Source organism: Physeter macrocephalus, unplaced genomic scaffold (assembly GCF_002837175.3).
Source record: "Physeter macrocephalus isolate SW-GA unplaced genomic scaffold, ASM283717v5 random_505, whole genome shotgun sequence".
Lineage (NCBI taxonomy): Eukaryota > Metazoa > Chordata > Mammalia > Artiodactyla > Physeteridae > Physeter > Physeter macrocephalus.
This window is the reverse complement of record NW_021145791.1, coordinates 17453-34812: the sequence shown is the minus strand read 5'-3', so window position 1 is coordinate 34812 and position 17360 is coordinate 17453. Positions and strand designations below refer to the sequence as shown.

General features: G+C 54.4%; 3 protein-coding genes across 3 annotated transcripts; 2 read left to right on the top strand and 1 right to left on the bottom strand.

Moving 5' to 3' along the window:
- The first annotated feature begins 869 nt into the window (after positions 1-869).
- Positions 870-4488, top strand: SCRN2 (secernin 2). The gene is made up of 7 exons (XM_007109451.2): positions 870-1480; positions 1784-1965; positions 2559-2758; positions 3203-3418; positions 3515-3680; positions 3773-3953; positions 4184-4488. The coding sequence occupies exons 1-7, from the start codon at positions 1259-1261 to the stop codon at positions 4340-4342; spliced, it is 1326 nt and encodes a 441-aa protein (XP_007109513.1). The 5' UTR covers positions 870-1258; the 3' UTR covers positions 4343-4488.
- A 464-nt stretch (positions 4489-4952) lies between these two features.
- On the bottom strand, positions 4953-9922 carry LRRC46 (leucine rich repeat containing 46). Its single transcript, XM_055083046.1, has 8 exons — positions 9583-9922; positions 9129-9234; positions 7690-7798; positions 6801-6847; positions 6405-6514; positions 6147-6216; positions 5570-5847; positions 4953-5453 (listed from the first exon to the last, which is right to left on the bottom strand). Coding segments are annotated over exons 2-8 (987 nt in total). The 5' UTR covers positions 9131-9234; positions 9583-9922; the 3' UTR covers positions 4953-5082.
- On the top strand, positions 9529-16182 carry MRPL10 (mitochondrial ribosomal protein L10). Its single transcript, XM_055083045.1, has 5 exons — positions 9529-9879; positions 11760-11929; positions 13398-13562; positions 13817-13961; positions 14683-16182. The coding sequence occupies exons 1-5, from the start codon at positions 9600-9602 to the stop codon at positions 14937-14939; spliced, it is 1017 nt and encodes a 338-aa protein (XP_054939020.1). The 5' UTR covers positions 9529-9599; the 3' UTR covers positions 14940-16182.
- The last annotated feature ends 1178 nt before the right edge of the window (positions 16183-17360 follow it).

The window sequence follows — 17360 nt, the reverse complement described above, 5'->3', positions numbered from 1 at the left end:
CTGTGACCACTCTTTTTTTTTTTTTTTTTTTTTAGCATCTGTATTGGAGTATAATTGCTTTACAATGTTGTGTTAGTTGCTGCTGTATAACAAAGTGAATCAGCTATATGCATACATATATCCCCATATCTCCTTTGCATCTCCCTCCCACCCTCCCCATCCCACCCCTTTAGGTGGACACAAAGCACTGAGCTGATCTCCCTGTGCTATGCTGTGCTATGCGGCTGCTTCCCACTAGCTATTTTACATTTGGTAGTGTATATATGTCCATGCCACTCTCTCACTTCGTCCCAGCTTACCCTTCTCCCTCCCCGTGTCCTCAAGTCCATTCTCTACGTCTGTGTTATTATTCCTGTGTGACCACTCGTATAGATCTTATTTCCGAGGGTTTGGGGAGTGGGAGGTGGGAGATGGGGAGGAGTAGGAGGGACAGGGCAGAGAGAGGATGCGGGGGAGGGGGCACCAGCCTGGCGTTGTACCTTTGTAATTCAAACCAGGTCACAAGTAGCTGAGGTTCTTCCGTCATCTCCGGATGCCCTAGCATTCCCCGTTCTCTAACAAATCAGCCAAGTTTTTCTTTCCTCCCCTTTCACGTGGGCTCCTTTCCACCCCCCAGCTCCCTCTCCCGACAGTGACCCCACTGGAGGAGCTAGCGGATTCTTCACAGCCTTTATCTGGCCTGAAAGCTGCGCCCGGGGTAGGGCAGGCAGCCAGCAGGACTCCGAAGGCCGCCTCGCTCCGAGAAGTGGTGCTGGCGCGCGCCCTGGTGGAAAACCAAGGAACTGCAGGTGCTCGATTCCGACTCCGCCCCCAGGCCCAAAGCCTTCCAGGTCATCTAAGAGCCTCCGCCCCTTGAGACCGACCTTACCCGAAGCGGAAGCAGTGGCGCTCGGGACTAGGCTGCGGATCTTGGAGGGAGAGGGTGGGGGGCATACAGTATTGGGGAAGCGAGAAACTGGCAGACAGAAGAGTGGCGTGCGACTCTTGGAGAGGGGTGGGGCAGCGAGGGAGACGCTCCCGCGACTGCCCTGAAGGGTCAGGACTTCTGGTAGAGCACGGCCCTCGGAGCATGCGGTCTGCGCCCGTCTGCTGACTCCCAAGCCTGGAGCCTGGGGAGAGAGTGGGCGTCTCCGTCGCGCACGCCGGGCACCGAGTGTGCGTGCGGTGCTGAGCGTCCAAAACCCGACAGCAGTGTCTTCCCTGAGTATCTGCACGTGTTGGGAGAGGGGCTCTCTAGGACTGCGCCCCGCTCAGGATAATGGAGAGGTGGCACGAGAGGGACACACTCATCTCCACCTCTCCCCAGATGGCATCGTGGAGCCCTGACACCCCACGTTCCTGCGACTGCTTTGTTTCGGTGCCCCCGGCCTCGGCCATCCCAGCTGTGATCTTTGCCAAGAACTCTGACCGGCCCCGGGAAGAGGTGCAGGAGGTGGTGTTTGTACCGGCAGGCACTCACGTCCCTGGGAGCCGGCTCCAGGTGGGTTAGGCCTTATAGGGTGCTGGGAGTTGTGGCAGAACTAGGCATTCTTCTAAGACCTTCCTCCTCTGCTCCCCCCACCTGGGAAGCTGCCAGATGTGGTGAAATGAGCATGAGCTTTGAGTCTACCGACCGGAACCTAACCTATTATTTAGCCTCTGTCGACCTCAGTTCCCTCATCTGTAAAATGGGAATAATAAGACCTTCCGCGAAGGGCTGTGTAAGGTGATGGGCGTAAGTGCCACCACTTTATAGGTACCTCCTTTCTCAGTGGACTCTCCCTTTCTCCTCCCTTATCTCCAGTGCACCTACATTGAGGTGGAACAGGTGTCAAAGACCCATGCTGCGATCCTGAGCCGCCCTTCTTGGCTGTGGGGGGCTGAGATGGGCGCCAATGAGCATGGTGTCTGCATTGGCAACGAGGCGGTGTGGACCAAGGAGCCAGTTGGGACAGGGGAAGCCCTGCTGGGCATGGATTTACTCAGGTGTGGACCCTGCCTCCCTCATCCCCTCAATACACCAGAAATCTGGGGCTGAGGACTGACCCAGGCCATCCTCCCTGCCCTGCCCCCAAGCCTGGTCCACAAGCGCCTCCCCCTTTCTGCCCACTTTGTCATCATCTCCAGGGAGGCTGCCCCTGCCCCGCCCCTCTCTTGGTCCCATCTCCACAGTCTGGTAAGGAGCTCCCAAGTGTGGCCATCTCTGGGCTTCTGCTGGCCCAGAAATAGGACAGTGGTTTAAAATTTTTTTCAATAGAAGTAAAATTTTTTTCAAATGAAATCTCAGGGAGAATTTTGATTTGTAAAACCACTAAACATGGAGCAGCTCTGATTGAAGAGGTTGGAGGGCTCAGGGCACTTCTTTCTCCAAGAATATGTTTCAGTCCTTTTCATGAACTCCTTAGAGCACAGCTTGAAAACCACTGGCCTATATGTGCTTAATACAACCAATGTTGGCCGATTTTCTCTGTGACTTGGGCCTGTCACCAAACCTCTCTGGGCCTCTTCTGTCCACTGAAGCTCTGCCACCAGCCACTGATACCCCATCGCCCTCTGTCCCCGGACTCTCTTTGTGCCAGGCTGGCTTTAGAACGGGGCAGCTCAGCCCAGGAGGCCTTGCACGTGATCACAGGCTTGCTGGAGCGCTACGGGCAGGGGGGCAGCTGCCGGGAGGACCCCATGCCATTCTGCTACCACAACACCTTCCTGCTGGCCGACCGGACTGAGGCATGGGTGCTGGAGACGGCGGGGAGGCTGTGGGCTGCGCAGAGGATCCAGGGTGAGGGGCCTGGCGCTGGGGCCTGCCTCCCAGAGGTGTTCCCCTTTTGGGGTGGGAACAGTGCTGGGGGCAGGGAAGGCCCGATCCAGGAGCAAATGTCTCGGGTGGTGGGGGCTCCCAGGGAGATGGGAAATGAGTCCACTCAGGAACTTATCCTCCCCCCTCACTTGGTTGAGTCCTCTTGTGCTCCACCCTGCCGCTTCCTCTGGGGAGCCTTCCTGGACTTCCTGGTGGCCAGGTTTCTCCCTTAAACGCAAGCAGGTTCCTCTTCTTGATGCTCACCACAGCTGCAAGCTCACAGTTTTTTCTGTGATCGGTTTGTCTGTCTCCCCCTCCACGAGGGTTGTCTGTTCCCTTCACCACTGTGTTCTCAGCACCTAGCTGAAAGCCTGGCACAGGACAGGGGCTTAACGATAAACGAGCGACTCCCCATCTCCTCCGCAGAGGGGGCCCACAACATCTCCAACCAGCTGAGCATCGGCACAGACATCTCAGCAGAACACCCTGAGCTCCGGCCCCACGCCCGGGCCCAGGGCTGGTGGGGTGGGCAGGGTGCCTTTGACTTTGCCCAGATCTTCTCCCTGACCCAGCAGCCTGTGCGCATGGAGGCTGCCAAGGCCCGCTTCCGGGCCGGGCGGGAGCTGCTGCAGCAACGGCAAGGTCAGTGAGTGGATGGGGTGGGGGCCGTCCTCCCTCCCCTCCCACAGCTTCAGGGGGCTTAGTCTGAGGCCGGAGGGCCCCCTTCTGCCCTGGCAGGGGGCATCACGGCAGAGGTGATGATGGGCATCCTCAGGAGCAAGGAGAGTGGCATCTGTATGGACTCTGGAGGCTTCCGCACCACGGCCAGCATGGTGTCCGTGCTGCCCCAGGACCCCACACAGCCCTGCGTCCACTTCCTCACTGCCACACCAGACCCGTCCCGGTGAGAGTGTGGGGAAGGCTGGGGAGAACGGGCCAGGCAGGGGAGACGGAAGGGTGCGATAGCCCTCAATCCTTCCAACCCTGTCCCATCAGGTCAGTGTTCAAACCTTTCATCTTCGGTGTGGGAGCGGCCCAGGTCCCCCAGGTGCTGTCCCCCACTTTTGGAGCACAGGACCCTGTTCGGAGCCTGCCTCGATTCCAGACTCAGGTGGATCGCCGGCACGCCCTCTATCGCGGACACCAGGTGGCCCTGGGGCTGATGGAGAGTGAGCAGGTAACCCCCAGGGAATCCCCCACCCCCAGCTGGGACTCTGGAAACGTGAGGGGACCTGGGAGTGGAGGAAAGACTGCAGAGCTGGGGAGAGGAGTCTCTCCCTTCAAAGCCAGCTGTCCAGGAGAATGTTGGGTGTTCTGTCCTTTCTCCTGCTTCTGTGAGACGGCAGCCACGCCCCCCTTCTGGAGGGAAGCCGGTCCCAGGGACTCAGCGCTACCTTTCCTGGGCAGGATCGGGGGCAGCAGCTCCGGCAGAAGCAGCGGGACCTGGAGCAGGAAGGCCTGGAGGCTGTGCGGGCGCTGCTGGCCAGGGAGTGGGCCCCACCCCCCCAGGAGCTGGGCTGCCTCTTCCAGGCCTTTGTGGAGAAGGAGAGCCGGGCATATGCCTGAGCCCGGCTCCTCCCAGCTTGGCCTGGGGTGCAGCGGGCTGCAGTGGGCACAGGACCCCTGGGGTAGAGGGACAGAGCAACCCCTTCACTGCCTCCGCCTTGTTCTGAGTGGCCGGGTCAGCCTTTGCCTTAATAAATGTGTTCTATTTCCTCGTTCAGTGTCCAGGGCCAGTGGGCGTGGGAGAGCTGAGAGAGGGTAAAGGGCAGCCCTGAGGTGACTGCAGGGCCTCTGGGTGTCTTGCTGGGCGGTGCATTCTTCTGACTTGGTGAAGGTCTTGGGGGGCCCTGTGGGGAGAGGAGGTGGCCCCCAGGCGTGTGGGTGTGTGTATACGGAGGAGCATGCATGCCTGGCACAGCAGGTGGCTGCTACGTGGGGAGGATTAGAACCACGGCTTTTTGGTCCTTGACTTGAACCTCGGAAGGGCACTCCCTGGGGGGGGGCGGTGAGATGTGTGCATGGCGAGATGGCCTGAGACGGGGTGCCAGTCCCTTGGGTAGTTCCTGCAAGATCCTATTCTTTAGAATCAGGCTCTGTATTCCTGCCACTGTTTCTGGGTGCTTTTACTGACAGCTTCCCCTGAGATTCCCCCAAGTGACAAGGAAGACACATGCAGGGCCTGGAGATACTTTATTGGGGACAGGCTCCTGCCACAGGCAAGTGTTCTGAGGGGGAGGGGAGACCCACTCCACTCCTTGTTCCTCCGTGTTCCTGGGGCTTTGCTGGTAGCGATGGGCTGCGCTTCACTTCTTGATTCTTTTGGTCACAGTTTTGGTTGTGCTGGGGGCCCCAGCCGGCGAGGCCTTGGTGGCTGTGGCCGCTCTGGCCCCCTTTCCTGCCTGAACAGTGCTTTGCTGGCTCCTGGAAGCCAGAAGGCATGGTTTCTTGGTGGCAGAGGAGGCTTGTGGCAAGGAGATGGGCTCCGGGGATGTCTCCTTCCCTTGCCTGGGAGTGACGGAAGGGCTGCTGTCCCCGGCCATGGGCGCCCCCGGCAGCAGTGGGAGGTCGGTGAGGGCGGGCCGCATCTCCACCCTCAGCAGGTGCTCCAGCAGGGCTGTGTGCTGCCTGTGCCCCCGGTGCCTGCTCACCTCCTGCTCCAGCTCCTTGAGGAAGGCTGTGAGGGGCCAGGACGGTGGGTGGTGGCTGGAGCCCCGGGCTTAGCAGGAACAAACTCTCCCCTACCGTCCCTAATGGGGAGGAGCCTAAGATGGGGTGGGGAGGACGAGTCACCTGCATGCCCAGGCTGGTCTGGCCCTGGGACCACCTCCCCAGACACCACCGCTGTCTTAGCTTCTCCCAGATCCCACAGGGCAGGCAGGGGTGTGCTCTGGGGAGGCTGCAAGCCTTGGAAAGCAGGGTCACCTCGCTCTGAGCAGAACGGGCCTCTCAGCTCTGGGAACTCCTCGTCCTCATCGCTTGAGGTTTTATCCTCGTCCGAGATCCAGCGCTCTGCCACAGGCTGCCTGTCTAGGTCCAGGAGCAGTGGCAGGGCTTCTGTCACCAGCTTCCTGCAGGGCAGAAAGAACAGAGGCTACCACCCAGGAGGGCACGCCTGGGTGTGGAGCCTGGGAGGATGCACAGACACAAGCCACAGCAACCACACCAGGAGGGGAGGTGTTCTCGAGCTGGAAGATAGGCCTGTGGTCAGGCCAACCAGCTGAGGGCAAGCCCCAAGTGGAGTTATGGGGGGTGCGAAGGCCAAAGGGGGCCAACTTGAGCTGGAGTGAGGGTGGAGAAGGTGCCAGGGATGGTGCCCCCAGGTTTGCAGGCCATCACCCCTCTCTTCCCACCTTCACTTCCTCCTCACCTGTAGCCATCCTGGTTGGTGCAGCTGTTTCCAGTCAGGTTGAGGATGAGAAGGCTCTCGGGGAATTCATCTGCACACAGCAAAGAGAGGAATAATGAGGTTCTTACACCCACCTTCCTGTCTAAAGCCACTGCCTCTTTGCACAGCCCCCCAGACCCCCGGAGGATGTGCCGATAATGCAAGCACAGGGAGGGGAGCAGAGAGGAGGGAGGGCACCACCGGGACTTATTCCATGAGCCAGGGCAAGGGCGTTCCTACCCAGCTTCAGTATTTCTATCAGGTTCTCAGAAAGGTCCAGAAACTGGAGGTGTGGAAGGTCGCGGAGGTTTTCCACCTGCCTGATTTGGTTTCCTGCCAGAGACAGGAAGCTGTAGGGGAAGGGAGGGGGAGAGATGGCTGAATCACAGAACAGCTGAAGCGGGGGACGGGGGCACCAGGCGTCCGGGGCCCCCTGGCTAGGCAGCCGGATGATGAGTGGGGACACATGGCCTTCTGGGGTGAGGGAAGCAGAGCTAGGCTTGCAGGGTCCTCGGCTGACCAGCAGCTGGGCTTGGGGAGATCTGAGCCAGTTCTTTGGGGTATTACCAGGTTCCTCCCCTTCATCCTCCCTCTTCTTCCCTCCCCCCACCCTGCCTGAGCCCTGGCACCACGTACCGTAAGGAGGGGACGCAGGCCAGGTTCTCAATTCGCTCAATCTTATTCTGTAGGAAGAAACCGAGTGGGGGAAACCAAGCTGAGGTCAGCTGAATGGGGGGCCTTTTAAAGGGACAAAGCCCCAAGACCATGTCTACTCTTGAGGCTGGAGATCTGGCACTTTGGGGATGATCACCCCACTTCTTGAACCGGTTGTCACTACCTTGGGATGATTTGCTTTCTCCAGGTGGATGGTTGAGGGCATAAACTTGGGGCTGGGCTAAACTTGATTTAAGTACCCTGATCACCCCACAACCAAAGAGTGACCTGGACATCAGAGAAGGAAACCAAGGGGAAAGAGGGAAAGGGAAAAGGCTTTGGTGGTGGATTACACACACGGAGGGGACAGTGTATCTATACTACTTTGGTCTGTCAAGTTTCTGTGGGGAAAGGTTAAGGGATCTGGGTATATTCAACCTGAGGGAGGCTGGAGATCAACCAACCACCCACCCCCATTACCACCACCACCAAAAAGCCTTCAAGGTTCTGAAGGATGCAGAGGAATCTTGTGGTTCCTTCTTCCTTTTCTTCAAAACAGGAAATGGACTTGAGCTATATAACATGAGAGATTTAGGGCAGACACCAAGAAGGACTTCTAGAACAAGAGAAGTGTCTGACAAAAAAACAGTGACTCAAAAGCATGGTCAGCATCTCTTTTGGGTGGATTGGTCTTTCAATTCAAGATAATTCCTGACTCATCTGGAAACAGTTTCTATGAAGGTCTGCCTGCCTGAACACCAGTAAATGGGCAAGATGACCTGGTTAGCTCCTTTCAGATTAGACAGACATGGCCCACAGGGGATGGAGTCCTCTCCACAGGGAGGAGTAAGGGCAGGAGGCAGGAAGTTACCCCTTGCAGGTAGAGGCTGTGAAGATTCTGGAGGCCCTCTAGGTTCCTGATAGTGGTAATTCCCTCCCGGTCCAGGCGGACAGTCTGCAGTTCAGCAAGCGTGTGGAACCTGGGCAAACGGTCAGCAGGGTTGGCTAACAGTGCCACTTCTGTGGTCTCTTAGGAGGAAGATGGAGGGGAGGTTGTTTCAAGGAGGGGGTGGATGGCTCAGTGACTGACCAGATGTCAGGGACACCTGCTTGACTCGTGAGGCGGGGTCTAGATCGGGGAACCTGGGTTCACTTGGCGACCTGGGTATCTGTCAGTAGCACTGGGAGGGATAAGAGTAGAGGTGAGTAAGGGTCCTTGGACTGGGAAACTGGGTGATGGCAGCTTATGGTTCCTGCAGAGGCAGGGGAAGACTTCCTCCAGACAGCTTGGGTAGGGGAGGCAGGGGCTGGGACAGAGAGGAGACAATCTCTGCAGGAAGATCCTTCCTCACCTCCCTTCTGAGTGGTCCACGGAGGGAAGATCACTTGTTCCACCCACCCATTCATTAATCCCAAAACATTTACTAAGTGCCCATCAGAGACAAATGAGAGAGTCCCTACCCATCACTTCTAGGGAAGCTGGCCAAACATCTATGACAAGTGGATGACAGAGGCATGTGCAAGGGACTAAGGGAGTCCATGGATTATACACTGAATTCAGACTGGGGTGTTCAGGGAATGCTTCCTGGAGGAGGTGACATATGAGTAGGAGTTAGCCAGGAAGGCGAGGGGGGATGAGGAGAAGGCATTTCAAGCAGAAGGTATAGTATGTGCGAATCCAGACTTTCTTGGACTTTAATGTGCCCATGAATCCCTTAGGGGTTCTTGTTAAAGTTCAGATTCTGATTCAGTAGGTGGGCCTGAGATTCTTCATTTCTAACAAACTCCTAGGAGATGCAGATGCTGCCCACTCATCCCAGCACCACTCTGAGTAGTAAGGTGCTAAGATGTGAGAACACGGGGTCTTAGAGAAATCACACACTTATGGAGAGTGGTAAGAAATAAGGCTGAAAAGGCAGCAGAGGTCAACTCAGGCTAAGGTGTTTGGATTTTATTCTGGAGGTACCAGGGAGTCAAGGAAGTTTCTATCAGATTTGTCGTTTAAAAGGATCACTTTGGCAACAGTATAGGGTGCCTGGACTGGGGGTAGAGAGACTAATTAGAAGTTTGTTGAGAGGTGATGACTTATTTAAGACCCTTACTTAAAGCAATTGAGTGGGCATGGTGAAAAAGAAATAGAATGATTTTTAAGGAGGGAGAATAAGTTGGACATTGCCACTGACTGAATGTGTGGAGTTAAGTAAAGAGAGGGACAAAGAAAGATAAGTTGACAAATCAGTAGAGCTCAACAGACTGGTCATCCTGTGTGTTTCAATCTTCCAGCACCCCTTTCCTCTCCCATGCACTCACATCTTCTCTGACAGGTCCTCATCCTCAGGGAAGGCCAAGTTCCGCTTAGTGATAAGGGCTTCAGTAATGCAGACACCGCCTTCCTCTGGACTCTGGGCAGGCTTAGCTGTGAAAAGAAGAGTCCAATTGTTACATTTCCTTATTCTTGGAGGCCTGACTCTACTGTTAGTCAATTGTTCTACCCAACATCCCACCTCCCCAGTCACCTCCAGGCATGATCTAAAAGCTGCTGGCTTGGGGAGGGATTGGCACGAAGAGGAGCAGAGCAGCTTGGACAGCCCCTGGGAATGGAGGAACCCAGGATGGTATGAGGAGAGAGAAGCTCAGAGAATTGGGGGACAAAGGAAAGGGGTTGATTCAGAGCAAATAGTTGGGGTGGCATAGAAGACGAAAGTAAATCGAAGTGGAGGGTCTGGAGTTTGAGGGGTGTATGGCGGCTTTACTGGCCGCCTACAGGGGGCTTGTAGGTAGATGGTGGCGCGTGCGGATGGAAAGAGCGGTTGGAGGAGTCTAGCGTCGTTGCTAGGAGACTGGACGCCAGATGGGTCATTCGGGGGGGCGGGCTCGCCGGTGCCGGGCTCGGCGCATTCTTGTTGCTGCTCCAGCCGGCGGCTCCGCCCTCCGCTTCCGGCCCCGGGACTACCCACAATCCTTAGCTCCTTCCGTCTCGCTAGGCTCCCGGCCGTTCTTCCGGTGGCGATGGCTGCGGCCGTGGCTGGGATGCTGCGAGGGGGTCTCCTGCCCCAGGCGGGTAAGGAGCGGCCCACGTCTTCTCGGCGCGTTCCGGCCGATGCTCTCTACTCGTCTCCCTCCTCTACTACTAATCCCCTCCCGAAATCTCTGATCCCAGACACCTCCTGATGACCCCTGACCTCAGCTAGATCGCCGGCCTCCTTCCCCCATCTAATTCCTGTGAGTCCAGACTCTAGTAATAACGACAGCACGGCAAAAACGTCAGCGACAACCACAGTATTTATTCTCGACGCCCCAGTCCCCCTGCCTTGTTTGGGGTTTCTCTAGCCCACCACCCAGCTCTTTCTGCCTCCAGAGATTCCTTAAGGTCTCAGCCGAAATGTCATGTCAGGTCTTCCCTCGCCACCCTCCGCAGAGGTTTCCCCTGTTAAATCTGTATCTCTCACCCTGTTTATTGACCCCTTCGCCTTATCACAATCTGTAATTTAGCATTTGTTTATTTGTTGTTTTCTCTATTAGACTTTAAACTCCATAATGGCAAAACCCATGTTCATTCAGCATAGCCAGCATGTGGCATGGTGCCTGGCATTAATAGGCATGCTATAGATATTTGTTTAATGAATGATTTTGAGTACGTAATATAGGTCAGGCACAGTGATAAGTACTTTACATGTATTATTTCATTTAAACCTTAAAGCGTCCTTTGAAGAAGGCATTATCTTCCCCTCTTTACAGATGAAGAAACTCAAGATTAGATCAGTTGAGTGACTGGTCAAGGTCACAGCTAGTAAGTGGCAGAAGAGAGATTAAAATCTGGTTCCATGTGTGTCAATTATATCTCAATAAAACTGCAAAAATTTTTGAAAAATCTTGTTCCATCTGATCTAACTTAACAGTTAGGTTTTGGGGCCACTGGCAGGAAAACCTCTCACTTAAGCAAATCTCCATGCTCTCTGACTGTTAGAGCCACCTTCTGGCTGCACCTTTCTCTGAGATCCCATTCCAGCCTTGGGAAGGGCTGAAAGTGGGAAGCTCTAGCTTGGATCCTTTTGCTGAGCATGAAGCGGTTACCTTGGCTTAGGGCTTTCGAGTGGCTCCCTTGTATTCTGAGGGGTGCTCTCCAGCAATGCCTGTAAACAAGCGTAGAGAGGAGGGAGACTTGTTTGGGGGAGCTGTGAGGAGAGTATAACTTTTCCCTCTTGCTTCAAATCATGGGGGAAGGAGCAATGCTTAGAGCAGTGGTTCTCAAACTTTAGCCAGCATCAGCATCACCTGGAGGGCTTGTTAACACTTTTCTGGGCTCCGCTCCAGAGCTACTGACTCAGTAGATCTAGGATGGGGCCTGAGAACTTAATTTTCTAACAAGTTCCTGGGTGATGGTGATGTTGGGCTGGTGAGGGGTGGTGGTGGTGCACACTTTGAGAACCACTGGCTTACAGCAGGGGTTGGCAAACTGTGGCAGGGCTGGTCACCATCTTTCCTACATAGTTGTATTGGAACACAGCTACATCTGTTTGTTTACATATTGTCTATGGCTACTTCCATCATACAGTGGCAGAGTTGAGTAGTAGCGATAGGCCATATGGCTCTCAAAATTAAAATTTTTGTTTGATCATTTAAGAAAACGTTTGCCCAGCTCTCTCCTCCTTTTTAAAATGTATTCAAAATACTTTCTCCTTTGTTCTCATTTTTTCCTTATCTCTGTGCATAAAGAGCTGGAGAAATGGGCACCTCCAAGGATCAAGCACCTGAGCTAAGGTCACCAATTAAAGAGAAGAGAAGGTTCGGGGATTCAGGCTTTCTAGCAGAGTTCCTTGTCCCACTCAGTGCTGAGGCTAGCTCTGTGAACTCTGGTTGTCTGTGCCTAGGGGGTGGGTTTTGTCCATCTGGTGCAGACTAAGAGGCTGCTTCTCACCATATGGCCGTTTCTTCTCCCAGGCCAGCTGCCCACCCGCCAGCTTGTCCGCTATGGCTCCAAGGCTGTTACCCGTCACCGTCGTGTGATGCACTTTGAACGGCAGAAGCTGACGGCTGTGACTGAGTATATCCCCCCAAAACCTGCTGTCAACCCCAGATGCTTGCCGTCTCCTCCCAGGCCCCCCCAGGAGGTAAGAAGCAGGCTGGGCATGTCGCCTGGTGGTGGGATGGTGGATTAAAGTGATCTTCTCTGTGGCCATAATGAAGTAGCATTCCAGGACATGGTCATCCACATCATTACTTCCCCACTTTGACCCTGTAGTCCAGATACTTTCAGATGAAATCTGCACTTGATTCTGCGTCGGCCTTTTGGGCTCTGTGGTTTGGACAGGGCTCCTGGATTTCCTTCATTCTTGTCTCCAAAAATGTGTGTGTGAAAGCTAGCCACACAGGCGGAGGTAGGAGAGAGCATCGCTCCTGTCTTGAAGCTTCCATGTTTTCTTAGAGGAACAATATGAGGTTTTTTGTCCTTGAAAAAGGACAGAAAGACCAGTGGAGAATTGGTAACTTCATGGTGGTTCTCAGCTCCACAAGTTCTCAACTTTGAGAAACACTGTCTTGAGAAAATGAAGTCTTGTTCTGTGAAAATACCTCAATTTTGAATTAACATTGCAAAAGAGTAATCTTGTATTTATAATTGGTAAAATAATTCAGCATGAGTACAGTGTCAGGGATAATTAAATGATTTTGACAGTATTATTATAAAAATAATGTTTGCTGGGTCAGACTGCTGTCCAGTTCAAGGGGACTGAGCGTTCTCAGGTTTTAAAAACACTGCTCTAGGGAATTTTCTGGCAGTCCAGTGGTTAAGACTCCGCACTTTCACTGCCGAAGGCTCGGGTTCAATCCCTGGTTGGGAAACTAAGATCCCACAAGCCACATGATGCAGCCAAAAAGAATAATAACAAAAACTTAAAAATATATATTTATTTACTTATTTAGGCTGCACCTTGTCTTTGTTGCTGCACATGGGATCTTCCTTGCAGCCTGTGGGCTTCTTTAGTTGCGGCATGTGGACCTCTTAGTTGCAGCATGCATGCAGGATCTGGTTCCCTGACCAAGGGTCAAACCCAGGCCCCCTGCATTGCGAGCACAGAGTCTTACCCACTGGACCACCAGGGAAGTCCCAATAATAAATTTTTTTTTTTTTTTTTTTTTTGTAGTATGCGGGCCTCTCACTGTTGTGGCCTCTCCCGTTGCGGAGCACAGGCTCCGGATGCGCGGGCTCAGCGGCCATGGCTCACGGGCCTAGCCGCTTCGCGGCATGTGGGGTCTTCCCAGACTGGGGCACAAACCCGTGTCCCCTGCATCGGCAGGCGGACTCTCAACCACTGTGCCACCAGGGAAGCCCCCGATAATAAAATTTTTAAAAATTTAAAAAATAAAAACTGCTGTAAAGCCTGTGGTTATCAAATGGAAATGAAAGGATGGAGTGGGAGATAGAACATGTCTCTGAGAGTCAGGGGCCCAACTCTCCTGCCTGTACCCTGATCTTCGTTAGGGCATCACTGGAAGCTCCAGTGCCTGTCCCTGAGGGAGTAAGGTGTGTAAGGAGACGGGGCATTTTACGTCCCCTTGGTCCTCCCTTTCTGACTGCAGGAGACAGGCCTCATCCGGCTCCTCCGTCAGGAGATAACAGCAGTTTTCCGAGACAACCGAATGATAGCTGTCTGCCAGAATGTGGCTCTGAGCGCGGAGGACAAGCTTCTCATGCGGCACCGGCTACGGAAGCACAAGATCCTGATGAAGGTCTTCCCCAACCAGGTAGAGAACGGCCCCCTGGCGTGGGTTGCCGTATTCCCCTCCCCCACCCCCATCTCAGACCCCAGCGTCTCTCCCAAGATATGGCACTCCCGACTCCTCCCTGACACGGCAGCCCTCTAGTCTGGGGCCTAATCTGTGATTAGGGTTTGAGGAGACCCTCGGCTTGAGCCCTCAGCCTGGTGTGGCCTGTGACCAAGGTGGGTGACTCTTTCTCCTACTCGACCCCAGTAAGCCCTTCTTTCTTGCTGTTCCAGATCCTAAAGTCCTTCCTGGAAGATTCCAAGTACCCAAATTTGCTGCCCCTTTTTGTGGGGCACAACCTGCTGCTGGTCAGTGAAGAGCCCAAGGTCAAGGAGATGGTGCGAATCTTGAAGAGTGTGCCTTTCCTGCCACTGTTGGGTGAGCAAGCTCCCCTGCCAGTTGGGGGTGAGGGTGAAGGGGAGTGGGTGCTAGAGCAGCCTGGTGCCGTCTTCAAGGCTTGTGTGGGTAAAACTGTGGACATGCTTGGAGGGGACACCCTCTCACGGTGGAGCCTGCATCAGTAGCACCATTTGATGAGGGCTGCTTGTGTGTGTCACTCCGCAGAGGGGAAGTTCAGACACCTTGAGTCTAGTAAGGGGGTAGTGGGTATTGAAACCCACAAAGACAAAGATACTTAAAACAAATAGCCCAAGTGAAGGGTGCTGAGGGACAGTGAGCAATGTTTCCTAGACTCCCCTGATGCCGAGAATCCCTGGAGGTGCTTCTTTCAGAGAATACTGATTTCACAGGTCTGTGCTGGGGGGCAGGAATCCGTGTTTATAATACAGACTCTCCCCCCCCCGCCCCCCCGCCCCAAACACACACTCCATGGTTCTTCAGGGAGGTTAGGAAACAGTGACTTAGTGGGGGTTGGACCAGGTAGATGTATTATGTAAGGGTTTTCTAGGGAAGAATTAGGAAGGAAGGGAGAGGATTGATCTGAAACAGTAGGAGTGGGGCGGGGCACAAGTGGGAACCAGATTTGGGGGAAGGCTGAGAGGTAGAAAAGGGCAATGGAGAGCAAATTCCTAGGGTTGGACCATTGTTTTTGGAGAAGAAAAGCATTTGTGGGAGCCTTGCTGATCCTGTGTTCTTCCAGGTGGCTGCATTGATGACACCATCCTCAGCAGGCAGGGCTTCATCAACTACTCCAATCTCCCCAGCCTGGCCCTGGTGCAGGGGGAGCTGGTAGGAAGACTTACCTTCCTCACGGCCCAGACCCACTCCCTGCTTCAGCACCAGCCCCTCCGGCTGACTGCCCTGCTGGATCAGTACGTCAGACAGCAACACGAGGAGGACCCTGTCGTGCCAGCCAGTGGGCAGCCGGATCCTCCCGACCCTGTTCTGGACTTGTAGCCAGCCTCTTGTACCCAGCCTGCCCATAAATACACTCTGCCCCGTTGGCTGTCGGAGATATGAGGAACTTGGGGTGGGGAGTGGCGTTTTTTACCTGGCTTTCACTGACAAAGATCTCTTCCAGTACATGGCAACCCAGAGATGCAGAGGGGTCCCATTTCAGAACGGAGGCGGCTCGTAATCACTGTCTTTGTCCCTAGTTTTCCCAACTTGGGACCTGATAGCAGCGGTCTCTTTCCGCTCTCCAGGTCCAAGGCGGAGAAGCCTTTGGTTTCTGTGTTCACTGCCCTTGCTGCATGCGCCTCCCAGCCAATGTGCCAGAATAGCTCAACTGAGTAATTAATTGTGCCGAGAGCGGCATCTGTTGAGAGCCTACTATGCCAGGCTCCCTTTACATGTGCTAGATCCTGTATTTCTCACATGTTATCCCCATTTCACAGAGAGGAAGACTAAGGGGAGGAGAAGTTAAATAGCCCACCCAAGGTCATGCTGTTGGTAGGAGGCAGCACAGGGACTGAACTAGGCTCTTCCTGCTCTGAAGTTGCTGCCCTGGTTTTCTACACTAGAGCTTTTTCATTAGGGTCCCAAGTATGCTTGGGTGTTAATTCTGCGCCCTCAGGGTGCGCCATGTCGTGGAAAAGTTGGGAGCACTGCTTTATGATAAAGTGAAATGCATTTTACTTACTGTGTTTTGCTTTTGACAAGCTTATCTTCCCTGTAGACTTATTCCCAAGGTCATCTCTGACTCACTTCTCTTCCTAGAAAATCCTTCCTCTTCCCACGTCCAGGCCTGTTACCTCCCTGTACCTGTTCCCACAAATGGCATTGCTTAAGTGCTTGTCCTTTTGAAGGCAGCTGCCCACTTTGTCCAGTATCTGACACATCTCAGGTGGTTCAAAACAAAAGAGCTGGGACTTCCCTGGTGGCGCAGTGGTTAAGAATCCGCCTGCCAATGCAGGGGACACAGGTTTGAGCCCTGGTCCGGGAAGATCCCACATGCTGTGGAGCAGCTAAGCCCGTGTGCCACAACTACTGAGCATGCACTCTAGAGCCCGTGCCACAACTACTGAGCCCATGTGCTGCAACTACTGAAGCCCGCGCACCTAGAGCCCGTGCTCAGCAACAAAAGAAGCCACCGCAATGAGAAGGCTGTGCACCGCAACGAAGAGTAGCCCCCGCTCGCCGAAACTAGAGAAAGCCCGTGTGCGGCAACGAAGACCCAACACGGCGAAAAATAAAATAAATTTATTAAAAAAAAAAAAAAAAAAAGCTGAGGGAAAGCCAGGATTCTGTTTTGTTTTTTTTTTTTGCGGTACGCGGGCCTCTCACTGTTGTGGCCTCTCCCGTTGCGGAGCGCAGGCTCGGGACGTGCAGGCTCAGCGGCCATGGCTCACGGGCCCAGCCGCTCCGCCACATGTGGGATCCTCCCGGACCGGGGCACGAACCCGTGTCCCCTGCATTGGCAGGCGGACTCTCAACCACTGCGCCACCAGGGAAGCCCAGGATTCTGTTTTAATAAGGGGGTCTGGGGGCTCTTGAGTAGGAGGCCTCATCCAAGTCTCAGGGAACTGGAGGTTTTTAATGGAGAGGGGGTGTGTGACTAGAAGCCTGCCCTTGTCCTTGATTGGAGCGCATTCCGGGTGGACACGGGTGTTGCGGGGAGTTGGTTGTTGATCATTGCTCTGGGAGCAGTGCCACAGCTACCTTAGTCCTGGGCAGACACTGCTCTGGCAATGATCTGCAGCAGCTTTTCCTTCCGTGGTTCAGGACCAATTTTCCACAGTGCCCAGCTCTGTGCCATTTTCCCAGGGATGCTCAATCAATAGGAATTGAATTAAAAGGCCCCTGAGGCTCCTGGATGCCAGAGCTGGTCTGGCCAGTGCTGCCCAGTGCTCTCCCAGACTCCCAGAACCCTGCCAGGTGCTAACAACGCCCTCCTGGGGTGGCAGGGACTGCTGAGGTTCTGAATGGAACAGAGAACAGGCATCTCCTGAGAGATGTGTAAACCAAGGCCCATGGGACAGCTGGTCGGGGAAGTGGCCTATGTCATATTGGGAATCAAAGAAGAACCTCGAATTGCATCCTTCGCCTGCTGGCGTTGCCTGAAGCCACAGCAGTAAACCCACTTCTTTCCAGAAAGTGACTGCACTGCACTTAACGCTGTCAGTCCAGTTCATATTCATTTGAATGAATTCTAGACCTTCCTCAAGAGGTAATTTTTAATTAGAATTGAGCAGCTGCACACAGTACTCCAGCAGAAGGGCAAAGGTATTCAGAAAGGGAGGCCAAGGGTACCAGAGTTGGCTCCAACTAACCTTTTTTTGGCGGTACGCGGGCCTCTCACTGTTGTGGCCTCTCCCGTCGCGGAGCACAGGCTCCGGACGCGCAGGCTCAGCGGCCATGGCTCACAGGCCCAGCCGC

Excerpts from the sequence above, each read along its gene's own strand:
- MRPL10 (XM_055083045.1), top strand. The coding sequence starts at position 9,600 with ATGGTGGCGCGTGCGGATGGAAAGAGCGGTTGGAGGAGTCTAGCGTCG. Across the intron at positions 9,880-11,759 it reads GGGTCTCCTGCCCCAGGCGG|GCCAGCTGCCCACCCGCCAG; the intron begins GTAAGGAGCGGC and ends TTCTTCTCCCAG. Across the intron at positions 11,930-13,397 it reads CTCCCAGGCCCCCCCAGGAG|GAGACAGGCCTCATCCGGCT; the intron begins GTAAGAAGCAGG and ends TTCTGACTGCAG.
- LRRC46 (XM_055083046.1), bottom strand. Across the intron at positions 6,515-6,800 it reads GCCTGCGTCCCCTCCTTACG|CTTCCTGTCTCTGGCAGGAA; the intron begins GTACGTGGTGCC and ends CTTCCCCTACAG. Across the intron at positions 5,848-6,146 it reads ACCAACCAGGATGGCTACAG|GAAGCTGGTGACAGAAGCCC; the intron begins GTGAGGAGGAAG and ends TCTGCCCTGCAG.
- SCRN2 (XM_007109451.2), top strand. The coding sequence starts at position 1,259 with ATGGAGAGGTGGCACGAGAGGGACACACTCATCTCCACCTCTCCCCAG. Across the intron at positions 1,966-2,558 it reads CTGGGCATGGATTTACTCAG|GCTGGCTTTAGAACGGGGCA; the intron begins GTGTGGACCCTG and ends TCTTTGTGCCAG. Across the intron at positions 3,954-4,183 it reads GGCTGATGGAGAGTGAGCAG|GATCGGGGGCAGCAGCTCCG; the intron begins GTAACCCCCAGG and ends TTTCCTGGGCAG.